This window comes from Alligator mississippiensis, chromosome 3 (assembly GCF_030867095.1).
Source record: "Alligator mississippiensis isolate rAllMis1 chromosome 3, rAllMis1, whole genome shotgun sequence".
Taxonomy (NCBI): domain Eukaryota; kingdom Metazoa; phylum Chordata; order Crocodylia; family Alligatoridae; genus Alligator; species Alligator mississippiensis.
The window spans coordinates 157,321,266-157,342,026 of NC_081826.1; the positions used below are offsets into that span (position 1 = coordinate 157,321,266).

Sequence of the window (20,761 nt, forward strand, 5' to 3'; positions counted from 1 at the left end):
CAATTCCCTCAACACCCTGGGGTGGAGAGCATCTGGACCTGCTGATTTGAACATGTCCAGCCCCTCCAGAAGCTCTCTAACCTGGTCCTCCCCAACCGGGTTGCACACCTCTTGCACACTTCTTTGTTTCCCAGGCTGATGTAGAGTGGGTGCTACACTCCTGGGGTCCCTAATCTTATCATCAGTGATGTCATCGACCCCCCCCCCCAATGTTTGTCAAGGGACTAACCTACCCCTGCCTGCCCTGGTTCATGAGGGACAACTAGACTGCTGGAAGCAGTAGTTCAACTACAGACCAAGCCTGGCACCATGAGTGCAGGGATGGGGAGAAGGGGCCCCGGTCCTACATAGAGGCAGGCTATCCAGATCTGCAAAGGCCTGGCTAATTACCTCCTCACCCTGGTGGGAGCCATCCCTGAAGGAGTAGGGCTGGAGGACTTCAAGGACCCACACACCCTGCCACTGGGCCAGGGGTCTCCTGCCTCAGGCTCCACTGGCCCCTTGTCACAGGCAGTGTTGGCAACAACTGAGGCTGCCCAGGCACATTCCCCTTCCCTTCTTTCTCCCCAACATCCCTCAGGGGCCCACACTGGGGTGTGGGGGAAATATGGTGCAAGGAAGAGACATGCCTCAGTTTAAAATGTTCTGGTTGCCAAACTTTTCCTGTGTTTAATAAAGAAAACCTGTTGATCACTGCCCATGTTTCAGCTTGGTTCCTCCTCCTAATTACCACAAAACAGAAAACCTTTGGCAGCAGTGGGGTGGGGAAGGGGTTGAGAATGAGGTGACAGAACCTGGAAGGGGGTTTGGGGTCAGCAGAAATGCCATATGTCCCTATCTCAACAAACACAAAACCTTGATGAGGAGGCACTGAATAGGGGGCTTTTGACCTGGCACCCTACTTACATCTTTACTGACTGCCTTTCTTGTATACATACCAGCCTCTGCCTTCTTTATATGGGTGTGTGAAGCAGGCCCTATTTGATTTGGATTCAGCCCAAATCAGGGACAGTGATTTGATTCGTTGATTCAGATCCCTGTCCCTGAGTAGATTCGGCCAAAGCTGAATCTGAAGATTCAATGCTGATTCAGAGAATCAGCAATTTGGACATAGACACAGCTTTAAATGCTTTTTCTACATACCTTGAGGTACCAGTGCGGCTTGTGAATGCTGCAATGGTGGGGCACATGGAGCATCCCACAGGAGTGCTGGGGGGGCCCTCCACATGCTCAGCAGTGAACCTGGAAGTGCTTTACACCATGCTCCCCAGCATCCATAGATTTCATAGACATTAGGGGCTGGAAGGGACCTCATGAGATCACCAGGAAGTCAGCTGACTTCCCATAGGTGGGAAGTCATCTGGGATCAAGTGACCCCAGCAAGAGAAAAGCATGACTCCATCAGGACTTGAACACTGAATCTTTGAATCCTTTTAACTTCTAGAAGTCCAATGCGCTATCCATTGTGCCACAAAGCCACCTACTAGCCAGAGCACCCTGCTACCTGGAGGTATGTAGAAAAAACATTTAAAGCTGTGTCTATGTCCGAATCTTTCCGAATCTCTCTGAATTGATTCAGAGGGTTCCGATTCAATTCAGAGAGATTAAAGGGTCCTCTGATTTGATTCAGATTTGGAGATTTGGCCACCAAATTGGGCTGAGTCTCTGCCAAATCGAATCAGGGACTGAAGCTTCACACACCCCTACTTTACTATTCATTCCATCCAGGAAGATCACACGCCAACTGCACAGGCTTCCTCAGCCTGACGAAGGGTTTTTAAACCTGAAAGCTTGCTAAGAAAAATGTTTCCAACTATTTAAGTTGGTCTAATAAAAGATATCAGATTCACCCAAAGAACCATGTCTGCCAGTGAATTGGTAGGCACCTATCCACTAGCCAGACGAAATTGCTTGGTGGGCTGGATCCAGCCTGCAGGCTGTATTTTGCCCACCCCTGGCTTGGGTATAAGCATATGATCCAGCAGGTCTAGGTTCAAGTCCCTGCTTTGTTATAGGCAGTTTGTGTGTACTTGTGCAAGTTTATCTGTGCCTTATTTGTATGCTTATAGTAAGGAGGAAGAGCGCTGCACTGCACCATTTCTATGGGAAGATGAACATACCAAAAAGAGTCGTTCCATGGTACTGAGGGCCACTTCAGGGCCTAAGATAAACAAGAGCTCATAGCATGATTGCAAGCTGAACTGCAATGTGTGTCTTACATCTGTCTAAGTCAAGTTCAAACAGGTTATTAGAATTCCCAGTTGAGAAAGTTCCTGCATAGCTACAATGTCTGCTCAGAATTTAGCTGCCCCAGTCCATGACTTTTGAATAACCTGTCTATTGCAGACAACATGCATGATGCTGCCCAGCTAGCATGTGCTCATATTTTGTTTATATTCTGTTAAGGGCCAACTACGTTACCACCCCTGCCCCTTGAGTGAAGAGGGTTTCACACTTGTACAGCTGATGGCATGCAACTTCATTAGTAAGGGTGACAAGAGAAAGCCCCTTCAAATAAAGGGCCCAATCCACGCCCAGTCTATCCTCTATATGGCTCATCTGTTTATGTAGCTCAGACCACTCAGTGAGGAATGTTTCATACTTATTATGCAATGGCCTCTAGAGGTGGTGTGCAATACATAGAAAGAGGCAAGTGATGAATCAGTTATGAATGGGCCATCAAAATGGTGAAGTGACATGACTGAGGTCTTCCAGGAGGCCTCGGCATAGAACCAAGTCACCTGGTTCCCAACCCAACATTTGGTTCACTGGCTCATGCAACTGTCCTGCCTGCTTTATTTTAGTTCTGTCTCTGGTGCCTATGCCATGCCCATGACAGTTGCACTTGGCACCTGTCTAGTCTGAGCAAATCCTTATTTATCAGTAAATGTACTGACAAGCTGGAGGTGGCTTGTGAGGATTCATACAAACTCCTTAATGGGGTCAGCCTTTCAGTACCAAGAAGAACTTCAGCTTTCACTTTTAAGGAGTAGTTGTGTTTAACTCTGCTTCCCTGCAAAGTTAATCTTGACAATGCAACTTGATATTAGCAGATGTAAAGCAACTGTTTGAGGCTCAGAGGAGCAATCTGCCTGGCTCTGCTTCTGTGGTCGTGGCAGATCACAAACTCCACATGAGTAGCAGTGCTATGAAATCTAAAGAACACACATTCTTATTGTGTTGGTGAAATTTGGTTTGTGTCCCAAAAACTCATCCCGCTGTTTCTTCCCCTAAATACATAGCCTTCTGGGCCTCTGTATCACAATGTAATCATGATATGGGGGAGACAAAGACAGAGGAATGGGTGCAAGGGTAGGGGGAAGAAAAACGTCACAGATGCACTGCTGAACTGATAAAGTTGGCTTTGCTTTTTAACTTTTCCAGTGGTTTAGCATGGATGCTGTTCCTTCAAGTGACACTTGAAAGATTAATGCTTTTTTGTTGGGTGTTTGGAAGAATTGACGGTGCCCAGGAGAGGAGGGGGAGAACAGTTGATGAATTGGAAGAATGTGGGGAAGGGGAGCTTCCCAATGGAAATATTGTGTGCCACCAGCCTGAAGGAGGAAAGCCTTGTTCATCCACAGTGCAACTGTGAGTGAGCTGCGTATCAGATTTGAAACTCGTTTCAGGTAAGCTTTTGGTCTTTTCTGTCAGGAACATCTGCTCTCTGTCTCAAACGCATGAACTCCTATGCGTCTGCAAATACAGCAAGGGCTGGAATCTTTATCTCCCTGGGTCTTGTCCAGGCTTTTTCCAACTCCTCCTTTTCCATAGGTATTCACTTTATCTTTCATCTCACTTCTTTATCACTTTATTTTTCTCACTTCATATTTTCCCTCATGTTACTTTATATTTGCCTCTTCAGGTGAGGTATTGAAGAAGAATGTTTCTTGGGCCAGTCTCTGCTAGAGCAGCTCCCTAGTCACTTGCTCTTGCCAGGTTGGCACAGAACTTTCCCCTAAATAATGCCTGAACTGTATGAAAGAGCTGCTAGCAATTTATCGGACCTCACAGTATCCAGGCAGCAGAGAATTCAACAACCCCGAGGATCCAAAGTAGAGATATACTACCTGAAATGGGGGAAAACAGGGATGAGAAATTAATTGGGGCTCTTTCAGAGCAGAAGCAGATCAGAGGCCACCACCTCGAGTAGGGTGGCCATCATAGAGGACGGTCCAGTTGTCTTCTGTCCTCTATTGATACAAAACCCAACGCCTTTATGTCTTCTATTTTTCTCTTGAAGAGAGAAATAGAGGACATAAAGGCACTGGGTTTCATATCAATAGAAGACAGATTAGCAGAAAACCGGACTGTCCTCTATGATGGCCACCCTAACCTTGAGACCTGACCCGAGACATGCCTTTACCTGGCAGGAGGCCAGCAGAAGCCACATGAGGCACACACAAGTCTGGAGCTTGCAGGAAATAAACTGGTGTGGAAGGGTCCCAAAGAGTCCTGTCCCATGACCTGTTCCAGATGGCCATTAAGGCTACATTAGGAACTATGGTTCTCTGTATTGTAATTTAAAGTCATCATGTCACTCTTTATTTCTTGTGGGGCACTGGCTTTGGCATGAGGCAGCTGGAATTGGTGTGTCGAGATGTACATTAGTCCCTCAGTTGGTGGGTTGTGCTCATATTAAGCGAGATGTTACGACTAGAATTCAGATGATGAACTGAGCAGACTCCTTGGTTCTGAATGATCTCTGAACACCACGTTTCTGGCATCTCTAGCAATGGAGTTTGGAGAACCGACAAGGTTTGCTACCAGTGTCGTGTCACACATGGGGCAGTGCCAGATATTGGGGGGGGGTACATATTCACGTCCACTCCCAGCAGTGGGGTTCGTTATGGGTATAAATGCTTATGGGTATGGGCCCAAAAAATTCTACTTCTCCCCGCACAAATTGTTGTTGTATTTTCATGTCAGTGAAGTTTTGAATATCCAGTTCTTGCCAAAAATCTGCCCTTGAAAGACTCCGAGTCATTTCACGAACTTCATTGTGCGACCGCAGCAGAATGCTTGCGAAGTTAGGCCATTTTTTTTTAGTGTGTGTGTGTCCCAAGTTGTGTTAGACATTGATCAAGTTCATAAAATTAAAGCTGTGCACACCAGCCACAGCCTGAGCAACACACCTTGGCCCATGAATAATCACATGGCAGAATCTGGTATAATTTTTTTTTCTCTGAGCTAGGAATCTGCTCACATTTTCACTGAGGCCTTTTTTTGTGAAAGGCAAAACTTGGCTGTGTATGCATTTTGGATGACATAAAGCACTCTCCGCATATAATCCCTTTCTCCAGTTAGAAAATATGCTTGCTTTTTGTTTTAAAAACGACAAGAAACATTGAAATTATTATATAGAAGTTTATTATATACTAACTAACTCTCAAGTGCATTAGACCAACATGTTTAACAAAGCCAGGGGTTTGGGCCATAAACACCGGTTAACTGTTTGAATGAAACAACGTGTCTATCAGAATGCATCTCAGTTCTCTAAAGGCAAAGTTTTAAAAAGAAATAATTGTTATACGTCATCCTGGTTTTATTCTCAGGGACACTCCACAAACACCTGAAATTTGACTGATTTCTAGGGGGGAGGGGGAAACTGATGGTAATTAACTGCAGGATTTAGTTGAACTATTAATCACTTGAATGTGAAGAGAGCTTTTTTCTTTCTCATTTGGGAAAGAAACAAAATAAAGTTGCACCAGCATTTCCACAGCTGCATAAACACATTTAAATGTTTTATTGCTAATGCCATAGAAGCAGATAAACAGATTTGTTGGCCAGTGCATCAGGCATAGGGTATACATGAATGATATGAGTATGTTTCCAAAATATGCTCAGGGCTCTTGGAAATGCCAGACATCTTGCATAACCTGTGGCTGTTCAGCCCCATTTCCTGCCATGAGCGTATGCTGAGCTTCTGGGAACATGGTAGGGTCCACGGTCACTTCTTTCTGTATACCCAGAGGTACTGTGCCCTCAGCACCAAAGGTCATAAAGCTGTCAGGGATACCCTGTGTTAATTCTGGGGCTGTAGCAGTTGGAGTCACCCCTAGAGTTCCTCTCTGACCAACAGGATTGACCCCTTGGCCTGGCATATCGTTAATATTTGGCAAAAAACCCTCCTGTCCTGCTGGGATCCCCTCTGGAAGAAGTATGGCACTTCCATGGCCTGCAGGATTCACTGCCAAAAATTGGGAGCCTCTTGAGGGGCCCTGGTTGGCGCCTCCTTGGATGGCTGGATTATGTGCTGTAGCAGGGTTATCATCTTCCGTTGTGAAATCTCCCTGGAGGGCTGGGTCCTGAGGCATCCCTCTGAATCCAGGAATCATGGCACCATAGGCGGGTACCCCACCTCTACCTCCCTGGGGGGAAAAGAAGTGAGGAACTGTTATTTCATCGCATTGCTATCACAGCGGCTAGTCTGACAGTAAGTCAGACATAACTGGTGCAGGTTTTGTGCCATCAGTAAAAGGCAGCCTATCAGAACAGCCATAGGGCAGGGTGACGTGATCGACTTTTGTCACCCGGAAGCACTGCTATTTATATTCTGGGCTACACAGTCACACTAATCTCTTCTAGCTTTTTTCACAAAAATGGACCAGATCCTGTTCCAAACTGCACCTACGTTTTGTAAGACTCCATCATCTTTCCCTTCAGATGTTTTTCAGGGATTGAGCAGGGTCAAATATGATCACCTGTAGGGCCACGTCCAGACAAGCGCAGCCATGCAGAATGTGGCACTGTAGATATATCTGCGGCGGCACATACTGCATGTTCAGTTGTTTTCCACACTCCAAGGGAGCAGCATGGAGGATATCCAGGGGTCAAAAAAACCCATGGGGGAAAAAAAGCAGAGCAGTGCACTTGGTGGCAGCATGCACCACCCAAAGCTGGAGTCTGGCTGGCTGGAGCCACACTCTGCTGCCAGCCAGGCTCCATGTGGCAGGAGCGACACGGCTGTGACCCTGGGAGGCCCCCAGGACCCAGGTAAGGCTGCTGGGGCCAGCCCAGTGCTGACCGCAGCCTCCCCTGCCCCACCAGTTGCCACATGCCAGGGCACACATGGCACAGGCATTTCCAGGGACAATTATCAGCAGCAGAAGGTGCACCGCTGCTGGTTGTTGTCCCTGGGGAACCAAATGTCCGTGCATGTCTGGATGTGGCCTAGGTACCTAATAGTCAAATAGAAACTGGCCTTTCATTTTTAAAACTTTAAAGGAAAATGCTTATCTATGGATATTTTATCAGGAGATCTAGAAAGTTCAATTGCTTTACTATATGGAAGAGACAAGCTCTATCTGGGGCTTTTTGTATCATGTTTCTCCAAAACAAAATACAACATACATTTGCAGTTCAAGGACTCAGGGCCTTCAGGTCACTGCATTTGATTGCACCTGTAAGGATTGATTCTTTTTTACACTAAGATCCCTTTACCCCACTTTGGAGTTCAGTGAATATAAATTACAAAGAATTCAAAGTGTGTTTAGCTTAAAGCAAATTCTGTATATATTTCACTCTGGGAACACAAGTCTTTTAGCACAAGACCCTTCACTTGGCAGTGCCTTAAAGAGAAATGTGGGAAAGTAGAATTATTCTCTGGAAATACATAAAAATGCCCTTTAAAAATCCAAGGTGACTTTCCTAGCTTGTGTTGGTCAACCTATTAACAGTATATAAACATTGCAAAGGTGACAAAGATGCTGGGAGAGAGTTCTCTTTCCCTTACATATTAGAGGAGGACTATAACAGCTGTTGGTGATCATATGTTTGCAAGGGGGAACATGTTTATAACACAAAGCAAATCCATGAAGTCACGTACCAGCATTTCTTCTGAACTCACTATGCCAAGCCTAGCAGGAGCACCCTAAAGAAAATACAGCCAAGTACAAATCAGTCTAGCCAAATGCAAATGTGACTTTGTTTTGCTGAACTCTGGGTTTTAAAAGAGACCTTATATTAAAAATTGGCTAAGGTCTCGAAAGTCACCCGAGCAAATTAAGACCCAGTTCCCAATAAAAATTAGTGGGAGTTGGACATTTAAATTGCTCCCATGGCATTGAACATTTCAGGCTTTCACTTTATATTGTGTTGCAATGGTAACAACTCACTTGGAGTATTAGATAACTTTTTTTAGGTAGAAAATAAACAATAGACTTACTCCTTGGTTTGCTGCATAGGACATGTAAAACAGGGCAGGATGCAACTAGACATCAAGAAAGTGATAGTTAAAAAAAGGGAAAAAAGGGAAAACTTTAAAATGACACGAGTGTACAAAAGGCAAAGAGGAACTGGGGGGTGGAAATGGGAAGGTACTTACTGCTGGTTGCTGTTGTGGTTGCATTGGACCTTGGTGGACTAACTGATGGACAATTGGGTACATCTTCACCAAAAGAAATAAGCAGAATATTTCAGTGCAACACAAGACAATATAGCAAATAGCACAATTGCTTTGAAAAGGCAAGACAGATATTCATAGTCACGTTCGTGTGTCTTAGATACCCTAGTAACAAAAAAGGCGCACACACATAAAACATTCTGAGTGTTCCAACAAAAAAACCTCAACTCAGCCAACCACGAACAGCAAAAATAATAAAAGCAGGAAGCTTTGTAGCAGAGAGAAAGGAATTTATGTCCTATACTGTAAACTGTTTTTGCAAATATGTTTTTTAATGTAGTTTTTATATTTTAGAAGTCTATTACAAAGGGGAATTTCTCAGTTGGTTTAAGCAATCCTAGCTTCTTGTGCAGAAATGACAGATTATACTACCTGAGTCCCTGAAATCTTTGGTATCATGTTCCTATTAATAGGAAAGATACATAAAAAAAGACTGCACTTACCATCTGACCCAAATGCCCTGAATATTCCAGCGCTGGTAACTGCATTAGAAAACAAAATTGCACAGTAAATAAAATGGTTTTGAAATATTAAGATTCAATAACAACAAACTGACACACAATAAAAAAAGGAGAGAGACTTTGCTATACTAGCCAAATAAGTTTGGCCTGCTAGCGAGCACTGCTTCCATATAGGGACAGGAATTTTGCTATCTGACCTTCTTTCAAACCATAATTTCCTGCCATCTTTTTCAAGTAATCATCAGCTATAAGTCCAGTTGTTTCGAGAAATTTAGCACGATAAAAGATAACTATGTGGTGACACCATATAATTAATGTAAATACATTCAAACGTTAGTATAGGCTTGACAAATTAGCCACTGCACAGGCTTTATCCAAAGTCTGCTCACACCAGTGGCAGGGCACTCACTGATTTCCATGGGCTTTGGATTAAGCCACCTTGGCCTTCAATAGCTACCTGTAGCTGCTTGTCTGCTGGTACCAGTTGTTGTTGAATCCCAGGCAGTTCTCCTTGCTGCAGTGATGGCTGTCCCACTTGGATGGGCGGCAACACTTCGTTCTGCTGTATTTGACCTTGCTTTGAGGGCAGTGTTGAGTGCAGGGAAGGATTCTGAGCCTGTAATCTTGGTTGCTGTGGCTGAAGTGGGGTCTGCTGCGATGGCAGAGGTGGTGGATGTACAGGCATTGCATATTCATACTGTGCCAGGAAGAGGTGCAGCCAGGAGGAAAAGGGTAGGAGAGTGGTAGTTAATTATATCAAAGATATAGCCTCTTCCTTAACTTAGAGAACTGAAAAATGAGGCCAGCATTTCTGTCTCAACCCTTTGAAGCCTCTTTGGGCCCCAGCATTGAAAACCCATGCTTCATTGCATTGAATTGCCTTGTCTTTTATCTATGTTATTTGCAAGCAATTCCTAATCCAGTATATTACAGTGCAGACTTTACAGTTGTCATAACATTTTTTTCTTATGTAATGTGATGAAAACAGATTGTTTACTGGGTTTACATCTAGGTCCACAGTACCCTCTAATCACCTGGAAGAGGACAGAATCTCAGGGTGTACTCAGTATTAGCTTTCCCACATCCTGATTTTAAGTGTTAAGGATGCATAATTAACATATTCTGTTCACACAATGCCATTTTTTCCAAACTAAATTTAAAAGGAGAGTCTTGATTTCTTTCACTTAGAGGCCACTGTCCACCTTAGGAATCTCTATACCCCTTCCTGCTTAAATCATACCATTTATCTTCCCAATGCACCTATGAGGCAAGGTACTGTCTACTTTGTAGATGGGGAACTGAGATGCAGAGAGACTTGCAGCCAGATTCCAGAACTTAATAGTACTGACCATTTCTGTGCCTAAAAATCAGGCTGTAGGGCCAGAACTTGAAATTCCCAACACTTTAAATGAGGAACTCTTGATGCCTAGGGTCGGAAGGGAACACATAAAGCAGCCAATAGGAAATGCCAAAGGGATGGGGGTCTCTGATATCCTACCTCTGTCTGGAACTGAGGCATCTGCCTACAACTCTGAATTAGGTGCCTTTGTGAGATTAGGTGTCATGGCCTAGCTCCCCAAGGGTACACTAGGCATCTCTGATGGAGCAGGGAACTGAATGAGAGTATTCCAGATCAGGGATTTGCAATCTAGGTATTCCAGAGCAGGTATTAAGTTCTCTTAGCCACTAGACCATCCTGCCCCTTAGAAGCAGCTGTTTTTTTTAAAGATGCTCAGAGAAGTTTGCCTGGTTCAATGGCTTTAGGCTAACTGATTCTCTTAAGATTTTGTTGCTGATCATGACCACTAAATGACATTCTTTCATCTGTTTCCTTTGGGTGACTTAGTGACATTCATAGGAAAACAGAACTTTCAGAACCAAGACAGACATTTTGTCTGTGTGTCTGCTACTAGGTCTTCACAAATGGCTAACTTCTGCTGCTTCATAGGGAGGTGTGTTTCCAGAGCACTTCTGACTTGCATGAGCCTTTACTGATTTCCTGAGCACAGTTTCTGGAGTCCTGGCAAGTAGACAATGCCAAGAAAATGCTCACCTGTTGGGTCTCACGTTCTTGTGGTCTTTGCTGTAACCATGGAAATGAAGAGTGTGGTGGGAGAAGACCATGCAGCCAGACTGAATTAAATGGTTCACCATAGTCGTACCGACCATACTAAGAGATTGGTGAAAGCAGAGGGAGACATTTTCAGGTTGCTTTTATGCCAATTTTTATTATACCAATGTACTGGATAAGACTTGGTGAGCACCATCCTACTATCATATATCATGCCCTCATTAAAACTTGAGGGAGACACAGTTCAGTTTTGCAGATGCAAAAAATGTGTTAATATTTTAAGGGTGTGAAGGCCACTGGGGATTACAAGACAACAATCATTGGGGATTTTTTACAGCTATTTTAACCTTTTCCCAATCACAGTGATTAGATGCTTCTTTGATTATGTGCCTCTTCAATTCTGATTCACATTCATGATCCAGCTAAATGGTCTTTACATTGAAAGCTGGGATAGAGGCAGCATACAAGCTTTGTCAGAAAGCTCCTGGACTCCATAAGTTATGGGGTTTACGAATATGGGGTTTATGATGTCAGCTGTTACTGATATATGTCATAGACATACACAAGGGCTAGGTACAGACATTCAGAAAGCCCAAGGTTGAATCAATCTAAGTTATGCGGTTTTCTGTAAGTGGTATAGTTCAGATCAGTAGAAAACAGAACACATTCACACTTTGATCAGGGGGGTGGGCATCTTAGATTGAGTTCTGCCATTTTAAAATCAGTTTATGTGTGCTGAATTTCTGTTTTGTTATGGGTATAGTCCAGTTTTGTGTGTCAAATTTCTGTCCTGTTATGGGTATAAACCTGTTTCTAATCACTTATACCAGTAAAAGTGTAATGTCTGTACCTGGCCTAAGTGTAGACTGGCAAGAGTAGAGGGCCAAGTTAAGCCTGCCTAATTTTCCTAACATTTGATCTCATCACTGTTTTAGCATTAAACACATTAGCAAAATGGAAAGGACTGTCTGACTATTTGAAAGCAAGGGCTAAAAATCATCCTTGAATGCTGATAACAATCTTCAAGGAGAATTACTTGATGAAGTCCCAGTGCTGTGTGTCTGAACATCTCACAGTCCAGCAAATTTATCCTCATCTCTCCCCTGTGATGAAGTCAAGTATCACGATTCCTGTTTTACAGAGAGGAGACTAAGATTGCTGGCAAATGTTAAAGACATCTTTAAAGATCTGGAATGCAGTGAGCCTGACATCGGGGAGCCTTTCACTGATGCTGAGTTCACAGTGCCCCAGACCTTTAGAAAGCAGGTGTGCAGCGGGGTGCCCCATCTGAAGGCCTGCCTGCCTTCTTATGTTCCTGGGTGCTAAAAGCCCAACATCAGAGAGAGGCTCCCTGATGTCAGGCTCCCAATGCCCCCATGGTGTAGTGAGGGATGGGGGAACTCCCCAACCCCACACTAGACATGCCAATTTGAAGAGGCACCCATGCAAGTTCCCTCATCCCCAGCTGCCATTTAAATGGGTGAATGCAGATGGGGATGGAGGAGCTTTCCCCATCCCCTGCTGCACATGTTGGGCACCCCTTAAAATGGTGTGTCCACTAGGGGATGAGAGACATTTCTCCATCTCCAGGTGCTCCTGCTGGATGCCTTTTTTAAAGGGGTAGTTGTGGCTGGGGATGAAGAAAGCTCCCCCATGCCCAGATGCTCTTGCCCATTTAAAGAGCTGTCCCACGCTAGCAGCTGGGATTAAGGAACTTTTGCCACCCCCTGCTGCTTGCACAGGTTCATCTTTAAACTGGCACGTGCTGCTGCACACCCCCATCCCCAGCTGCACGCCTGGCATCCCCAGGATTAAAGCAGCTGGGTTCAGAACCTGGAACTGCCCCCAAGCCAATCCCACCAATTGTGCAGGGGTGGATTTGTCCTGGCCCCCTTGGTTGCCTTGTGCCAGGCCCTGATGCTCAGCTCAGCATCAGGATTTGGCACCAAGCATCCCTGTCCCAACTCAGACCCAGGCTTCCCCTTCCTGGTCCAGAAGGCTGTGTCCCAGACCCCAGAGCTGCCCCATGCCCTGAGGCTCACTACGATCTTGCATCTTAAAGGGCCTTTTGGAGACTGCAGGGCAAACCTTTTTAAGGTGCTGGGTACTGGTGAGTTCACATCCCGGAGCTGACAATCAGCTGACTGTCAGCATTGGAACCAGAGCAGTCCCCAACCAGGTTCCAGACCTGGGGCTGTCCAGGTCCTAATGCTGGCAGTTGGCTGATTGCTGGCATCAGGATGATAGTATGCTACACATTCAGTGTATGGCACCATACAAACCAGCCACAAAAACTAAACCTCTTCAAAATTCGGGGGGGGGGGTTATACACAAAGGCTTCATAATTTTTATTCAAGGAATAAGCTTTATTTCAGTCTGGGTATATGTAACAGAACTGTTTCTGCATATGATCCCTAATGACCACACACATTTGCATTTTGCTAGGTAGAAAGGGGTATTAAGTGTTTAATTTGATACTTAGTCACTAAAACCTAGAGTTACCATCATTCCTGTGAAGCTGTCTTTAGGCTGAAATGCCAATAATTTCAGTGTCCATAGCCACCAATACCATTTTGCTACCTATTTATTGCTACTATAAATAAGAAATCAACAAATAGAATACTATTGTGAAATGTGTACAAAAAGTAACGTACCTTTCCAAATTATTCACAAATTTCTCAAAATAATATATGTTTTATAATAAATAGTTACCTGTGGAAGCATGTTCATGTTTTGTCGACCATATTGCCTCATCTTCTGACAAACAAACAGAAAAATCTTTTACTAGTTGAAGCAAAGGAATAAATGATATCCTCACTGTTCATCTAAATGCTAATGCAAACTATTATCTACTGTTGAGTGATTAGGAGAAATCCTGGCTTAGAAGCAGAATAATCAACTATACAGTATCTCTAATACATCTTTATGAAGCATGGAATGGCCATCATATTATGCTTAGTATAATACAAACCATATTGGATCTATACCAACTAACAGGTAACAGCAGCTCATCATTATGCTGGAGTGTTTTATATATGAAATAAGGAAAGAAGATGCACCTGAGAAGCTTGACAAATATGAAAATTATATGTAAAAATATTGTTAGAAACATCCTGTTAAACTTGAATTTTGAAAGTTTGAGACATTATTTAGGACCATTCTGCAAAGCACTTATAGATATGCTTAATTTTATTCACATCACATTACCTTCAATCAGTGGTGTCTTTGACTGGACTGCTTGTGTGTTTACATTTTAATATATTATGCTGGATTGCAGCTTTTGCACTAAGTTAAAAAGAATCATTACAATACTGTAGTATTTCTTAAATACTTCACTTAGTATTTGTGGCATTAGTGAAGTGGTCAAATAGAATAGTCTCTTTATTCCATCATTTGCTCCTTGCCATGGCTGAATCATGGCATATAACCAACGGGCTTTCTGATCCCCTTGTCCAGATTCACTGGACTCAATACTAAGGTTGGTATTTTGAAAAGCACGCAGTATTTGCTTAACTCTACTCCCAAAGGAGTCAGTCAAGAGTTTTACCATTAAGTGTGACCGGGGTAGAGGAAAGCCAAGGGGAATTATACCATTGCCTTTTAATGGGAGCTGTTTAGCCAGTTTTGAGAGTTCACGAAAATTCCAGTTTCCACCCATACACATACACTCACATTAGCTAAGTTGAAGCCAAGGCTATATAAAAGATGCTGGTTCCAATGAAGTAAAACTGAACAGTAAAATTGTGCTTCACTTATTTGTTCTCTGTTTAAAATGGGAGTTCTTAAAGACAGGGGCTTATCTTTGTAAAGTAACTTATACATGCTAGGTCATAGTAACCACCACCACTCTTTCCTAACACCGTAACTGAGGAGGTGCCTACATCTTGTCTGAAATCTCTCTTTTCTTTTCAGTGTTTTTTGTCACTATGACTTTTGTTTTGAAGCTGCTCTGAAACAGTCCCATTTCTCTGAAGCCAGAAAGTACTGGAAAACTCATGATAGACTCTGTTCGTACAATTCCAGAGCAGTAAAGTTTGGCTAGGCATAAGCTTCCAGGGTAGGGATTTTCAAAGGAGCCTAAGGAAATTAAATATGCAATTTACTTTATATTTCAGCTGGATTTGAGTGTCCAACTCCCTTAGGCATTTTTTGACTTGACTTGAAGTTTGCCCATCACTAGGGAACATATTAATGAGCAGATACAGCATTGATTTCTTCAAGCTGGAAAGAATTTTCTTACCCAAAAGGTGGGAGATTGAGGCAAAAAAGTTAATATTTAAGGACAATTGATTTTGTTTTGTTGAAAATCTCACTCAGGAATATTTTTGCATTTAGTTTAAATGAATTGGCAATTAACAAGGTGTGTGTTTTTGCAGAAGTAGCAAGGATTGATTCCAACATAGAAGTTAAGGAGTTAGGTTACACTGTCCATATTACTCAGACGGCATAAAGAGACCACCAAGGGGTTGGCAGAAAACTATTAATATTGTTTTCTTGAGGAAAAAAAACAGCAGGTATTAGATTCTTTTAGACAAATTCCCAGGAACCAAGTCAAGAGGGTAGTGGGCTGATCTGCCAGAAAGGATTGTTAGAGGACTGAACTCTTCTGAATGCATCACAAAGGAGACCTAACTGTAAAACCAAACCATGACAAGCTTTTCTGGTATGGGAGTTAGTTTTATTTTCCCTCATTTGGGGATGTCAAAACAGATATGTTATTGTTAAAAGTTAAATCAGCTCTCTCTATATATAGATGCAGGCATTGGAAAAAGAAATTGCAAAATTCTCGTGAAATTTAGCAGGAGGGGGAGCCACATGCCATCTTTAACCAGGTCTACTTTGGAATATTTTGCTCGGTTAATTAGCCAGGGGAGGGGGGCCCTCTTTGGCTGTGAAAAGTCATTTTTCTGGATAGTGAAATCCTGAGTTGCTTGTTCTTCCTCCTGTTTCATCTCACCCAAGCTGTCCTAGTTACAACAAGGGTTCTACGTAAATGGTTGTCATATACACAACAATGGAAAAAAATATACCTCAAGGCTCATACTAGCCATTCCACGTGTCCCAGTATGCTGAGGGTACATCTACAAGCAAACAGAACAGCTATTAGCACCCAGCTTTGAGAGGTTATATATTCCTCACCTGGGCCAGGGAGGTGTGAAGGTAAAGATATTAGGGAGAAGTCAGTGTTCTGTAGCTAGGGATGATGCTATGGATTCACATAATACAAGATTAACAAAGATAAAAAAATGTCATAGCAGCTGGACCTCTACAGTTGTGCATGTCCCCACTTTTACTATTTATATTATTATATTAATATTATGGTAGGATCCATAGATCCCAATTAAAAGGCAGGGGCTTCTTGCTGACACAAAAGAAAGAGTCCCTGCCACAAAGCTTCACAATTAAAGCTAATCAGAAATTTCCTGCCAAACCTTTTTTCCATTTTGACAGGAACGGGTGTACAAGTTGTGACCAGAACTAGAAAGAGACCAGTGATGACAGTGTTCACTGAGGGAGGAAAAGGGAGTAGGTTGAGGCTTAAATTGATAGTCAGAATTAACAGAGCAAGAACTTGACCTTCCATCTCTCACTTCCCCATAGAGGTGTCCCAGCCATGAAGCTATTGGCTGTGCTGAAAGAGAGATCACCCTGTCCTGCTTGAGCTTCTCCATTTTGAATGAACACATAGTCAATGGACCAAAAAAGTGTGAAAGGTCCATCCTGAGCCTAGCAACCCATCAGGCTAGTGTGATTAAGACATGCCAGTTTCTGTAGCCTGTGGTACACAATGGAGTGATGTGGCCAGCTCCAAGTTCAGTTGCCTTTGACTCCCCAGCCTGAATAACTAGTTACCATGTATGGCTGGGTTGTACTAGGGATTTTGGCACAGATCCAGACAAAAACTCAAACTTGCACCCCTAGGGCCATAGTAATACCCCTTTACCTGGTCTGCTACTGTGCCCTAACATAAAACAGACTGAATAATGCCATTCAATGCAGTGATCCCTATGGACCTACTTGCAGCTAATTACAAGTTAAACCAGTGTAAGTATGCAGGATTGAGGACTAAGTATAAGATGAAAGACTAGAGGGAGCAAAGTCACATCCTCCTTTCTCCCTCAGGTCCAGAAGTAATATTTGGAAGCTTAGGTTTTCTTTAAACAAATCTTGTTTCAGTGAAATAAATAGAGTCAGAGGTGACAGGAGGAGAAGGGGAGATTAATTTAACTAGTATTGCAGAACAAGAATATTTGTTTAAAGGTTAGTGTCTGTATAAAGTGACTAAAGATGTGGTTAAAATTCTGTTCTAGCATCTGCCTTCTCAGCATGCACAGACATAGCTGTAGTGTCCATAGATAAATCTGTATATGTCAGGAGTGTACTGATGTCATGGTTCACCATGCAGCTCAATCTAGCTATCTATCCAGAGCCCAGAGCCCTGGTATGAGTCTTATAGATCTGACAACACAACTTGGTCTATCTTAGTCAATGAAGTCCTTCAGCAGTACTGTCTGTTCAGTTGCAGCTGGGACAGAATGACTTCTCCCCCTGCAAGCAAAACTTCCCATAGATGCTGCATTCTTCTTTAGCAGCAAAATTGTTGAGCAGAAAGGGGGATTTGTGAGGGTGAAAAACAAAACTTCACCAGGAGCTGGACCTAGAATTTGGAGCTCATTTTCATAGGAGAGAAAAAATGACCATGGATCTCAGAACTTTATGAACATTCACAACTAAATTAATTCATTTTTTCCTCATCTAGTTTATATGACTGTAATAAACCTCTGTTCTCAAACCAAATTATTGTACTAACTGGAAAGGAAGAGAGAGATGCAATTGTTTGTCTGTTTGTTTATAAAGGCTTGAAAGGTACTGGGATACTATGGAGATTGGAACCAGGTAAGCACCTAGACAGAACAAACAACACAGACCTATTATCAGACCTAATGGGTGTGTCTACATGTGCTTATTTCTCCAGAGTTTATTTGTGCATGCATGCAGAGCCTGGTTCAAGCAGCCCAAGCTGGCAGGGCATCCCGGGGGGGGGGTTATCCTGCCAGCTCAGGCTGCTCCAACTGGGCTCCATGTGCTGCAGAGCAGCTGGCTGAGGCATGAAGATGCTTCAACACAGGGGCTGCTTGCTGGCTAGCCTTGCACTGAAGCATGCTGTGCCCCAGTCAAGCCAAGCAGCATCTACATATGCACTGCTGCACACAAATAAACTGCAGCAGTATTTTACAAGTACTATCCTACTGCAGGTTTTATTCATTTCGTATGTCCTAATAGGGGTGCATGTGAGGATGCCGAGATGTTTACTGTATAGTTAGTCAACTGTACAGTAAACATCTCATGTAGACGCACCCAATGAGTAAGAATGACAGCTTCTGCTTTGGCACACTCATCTGTTTTCTTGGGCACTGGTGAGTGAAAGAGGAAGGGTGGTGAGCTGCTGGTCTATGAGAAATGTTCTTGCAAAATGTATGCACTTCTATTAAGACACACAAGAAGAGTGCCTTGTGCAAATCAAACAGGTAAATAGGGCAGAAAAAGCACTGTTGCTAGCAATAGGTTTCTACTTGCCTAACCCAACAAAGACCTTATTCTGATTAGGGTTTCTGAACCCTACTGCACTACAGATATGGTAGCAGTTTTGTTCACAAAAGATTGTGTTAAATTCCACTGCTGACTTTGGGACCTTCCTTCCAAGTGGTGGCTTTTTTCATACACATACCCTGGCATTGTTCAATGCATCCAAAGAATTTTGTTAATTTTAAAATTGGTAAAAAGAGACAAATCATGCAAAACTTTTAATAAATATGTTTTGGGTTTTTCAACCAGCTTCACCATATAAGCATTTTGTGAGAAGAAGAGGATTTAAAAAACCTACTTAACAGTAGCCTATCTCTGCTTTTCCTGAAGTCAATAGCAGAACTCCCATTGGCTTAGCTTTGATCCTCTGGCAAACCTCTCATTGATTTTAATGGAAGCCAAATCAAGGTCAACACTGAGCACTTCTGAAAAGTGTACCTTTTGTTTAGAATGCTGAACACTTCCTGTTCAGTGTGATTCCTGGGAAGTATTACAAGTCTAATTCTGGTTTTCTAATTCTCCCTTTCTGCATTTCTTCAACAGATTTGTAGAGATGGGGGAAAATAATACTTGAATAAACAAACAAAGTGGTGAAAATGACAAACTATTGTAGGACTCCCTTGTGAACTTTATGACCCGCCTAGAGGATCTTAAATGTGTCTTGAAATGCAAAAGATAGAAATATTTTTTTCAAATGAGCATATTTTAACAGGGAACAAACTGCTATGCTAGCTGTAAAATCTGGAGTTTCCTTGAGTGCTGAATTCTCATGCATGGAGGATCTGTATATTAGAGAAGTGAAATCCCCATGGAGCAGTGTTTCCAAACACTTCAACACCCAGCATCTCCCTTGAGAACAACAAGAACTACAAAATGCTGAACATTTGGAAAATGTTCTCCTAGATGTTGATTTTGAAGAGCTGTTCTCTTGTCAGTATACTCCCCGCTGTACAATTTGTGCTGCCAGATCACATTCATCTATACATGGAATTAAAGCCAAGAGGTAAATTGGTAGGTATCTTCCCCTAACAAACAACCTAGAATTTAATATATAAGCATATAACTTACTGGCAAAGCAAACCCTGTGCCTAGGAGGCATAACGTCAGCATCCAGACATTCATATTTCAGAGCTCTACCTGGAACAGAATTGTTATGGGAATTTTAGATTACTTTTAGCTCCCGGAAATTAAATAGTGCACCAAGCAAACCATATCATTATCAATACAAGTACATTCTTACATGAAAATCCCATTCATTTTCAATCATTAAATCTGGGAACTGCTGAATTCCCATAGCCAGTTCATGCTAAGATTATAGTCTGTAAGGCATCTCTTGTGGGAATACTGGTATGAGTTGTTTGGGATTTAAAAAACCAAATAACAAATTGTATAATAAAATTAAATGCCACTAATATTTCATTATGAATGCTATACAGACTTGATATGGTATGTGCAACACTACTGTTATCATTAAAACTCTATTCTGCTTGTTCTGCTTTCAAACACTAAAGTATCTTGGAAGATGCAGGCTACTTAAATTATATCCTCCTTATCCTGCAGGCCTGATATTGTCCAACTAAACAAAATATCTATTTGCCCATAATAATACTTTTCATAATGACATCCCTTCACATAGAAAATTCACAGTTCAGTCCCACCATTTTCAATACTCCAAATTGTGGATAATCATTGATCTTCTGTCACAAGCTGGGGAGTTGACAGCAAAAGTACTTTTCAGCTAAGTGTACCAAAATGTTTGATGGAAGTAGCCCTAACCCTAAGGATCCCCTACACAACAAATATCTAACCTTATCCATAACAGACCAGTACAATTAGCATTACCTTGATTAGCCGGCTTGAGCTGCTTTTTTAGAACCTGCAGATCCAAGTCTCAAAAACCTTCACAAGATAAAGTCTTGGTTTTGTATGGCAATCATTTGTGAATTTCCCTTTCTCAGGCTAGCCATGAACCTTATTTAACTGACTAATTAGCCAATCAAAATGAAGAGAGAGATGTAGGCATGACCTACCAGTAATTACTTCCCAACTTTCCATCACACACAAAGTGGTAGGCCCTACGTTCTCATTAATTTTAATTGCATACCACAGCCTGTATTTGGGGAGACATTTTCTTCCTAAAACAGAGTGCACACAAAGAGCATGCGGCCCAACTCTGCTCCTAGTTACACCGGGTGTAAACTGAGAATCCGTCAAATTGTGAGTATTAGTCCCAGG

At 42.6% G+C, this 20,761-nt stretch overlaps 1 protein-coding gene across 4 annotated transcripts; it reads right to left on the bottom strand.

The window, feature by feature from the left end:
* Nucleotides 1-5,353: 5,353 nt before the first annotated feature.
* Nucleotides 5,354-20,491, bottom strand: AMBN (ameloblastin). 4 transcript variants are annotated; one of them, XM_019490839.2, is made up of 11 exons: nucleotides 20,369-20,491; nucleotides 19,595-19,663; nucleotides 15,970-16,020; nucleotides 13,652-13,693; nucleotides 10,922-11,038; nucleotides 9,326-9,565; nucleotides 8,851-8,889; nucleotides 8,330-8,392; nucleotides 8,171-8,215; nucleotides 7,832-7,876; nucleotides 5,354-6,374 (listed from the first exon to the last, which is right to left on the bottom strand). In XM_019490839.2, exons 2-11 carry the CDS (start codon nucleotides 19,646-19,648, stop codon nucleotides 5,847-5,849), a joined length of 1,224 nt encoding a protein of 407 aa, XP_019346384.1. In that variant the 5' UTR covers nucleotides 19,649-19,663; nucleotides 20,369-20,491; the 3' UTR covers nucleotides 5,354-5,846. The 4 variants fall into 4 exon arrangements, with proteins under 4 accessions (XP_019346384.1, XP_019346383.1, XP_019346386.1 ...); XM_019490838.2 differs by having other exon boundaries at nucleotides 13,652-13,696; XM_019490841.2 differs by lacking the exon at nucleotides 15,970-16,020.
* Nucleotides 20,492-20,761: the final 270 nt, after the last annotated feature.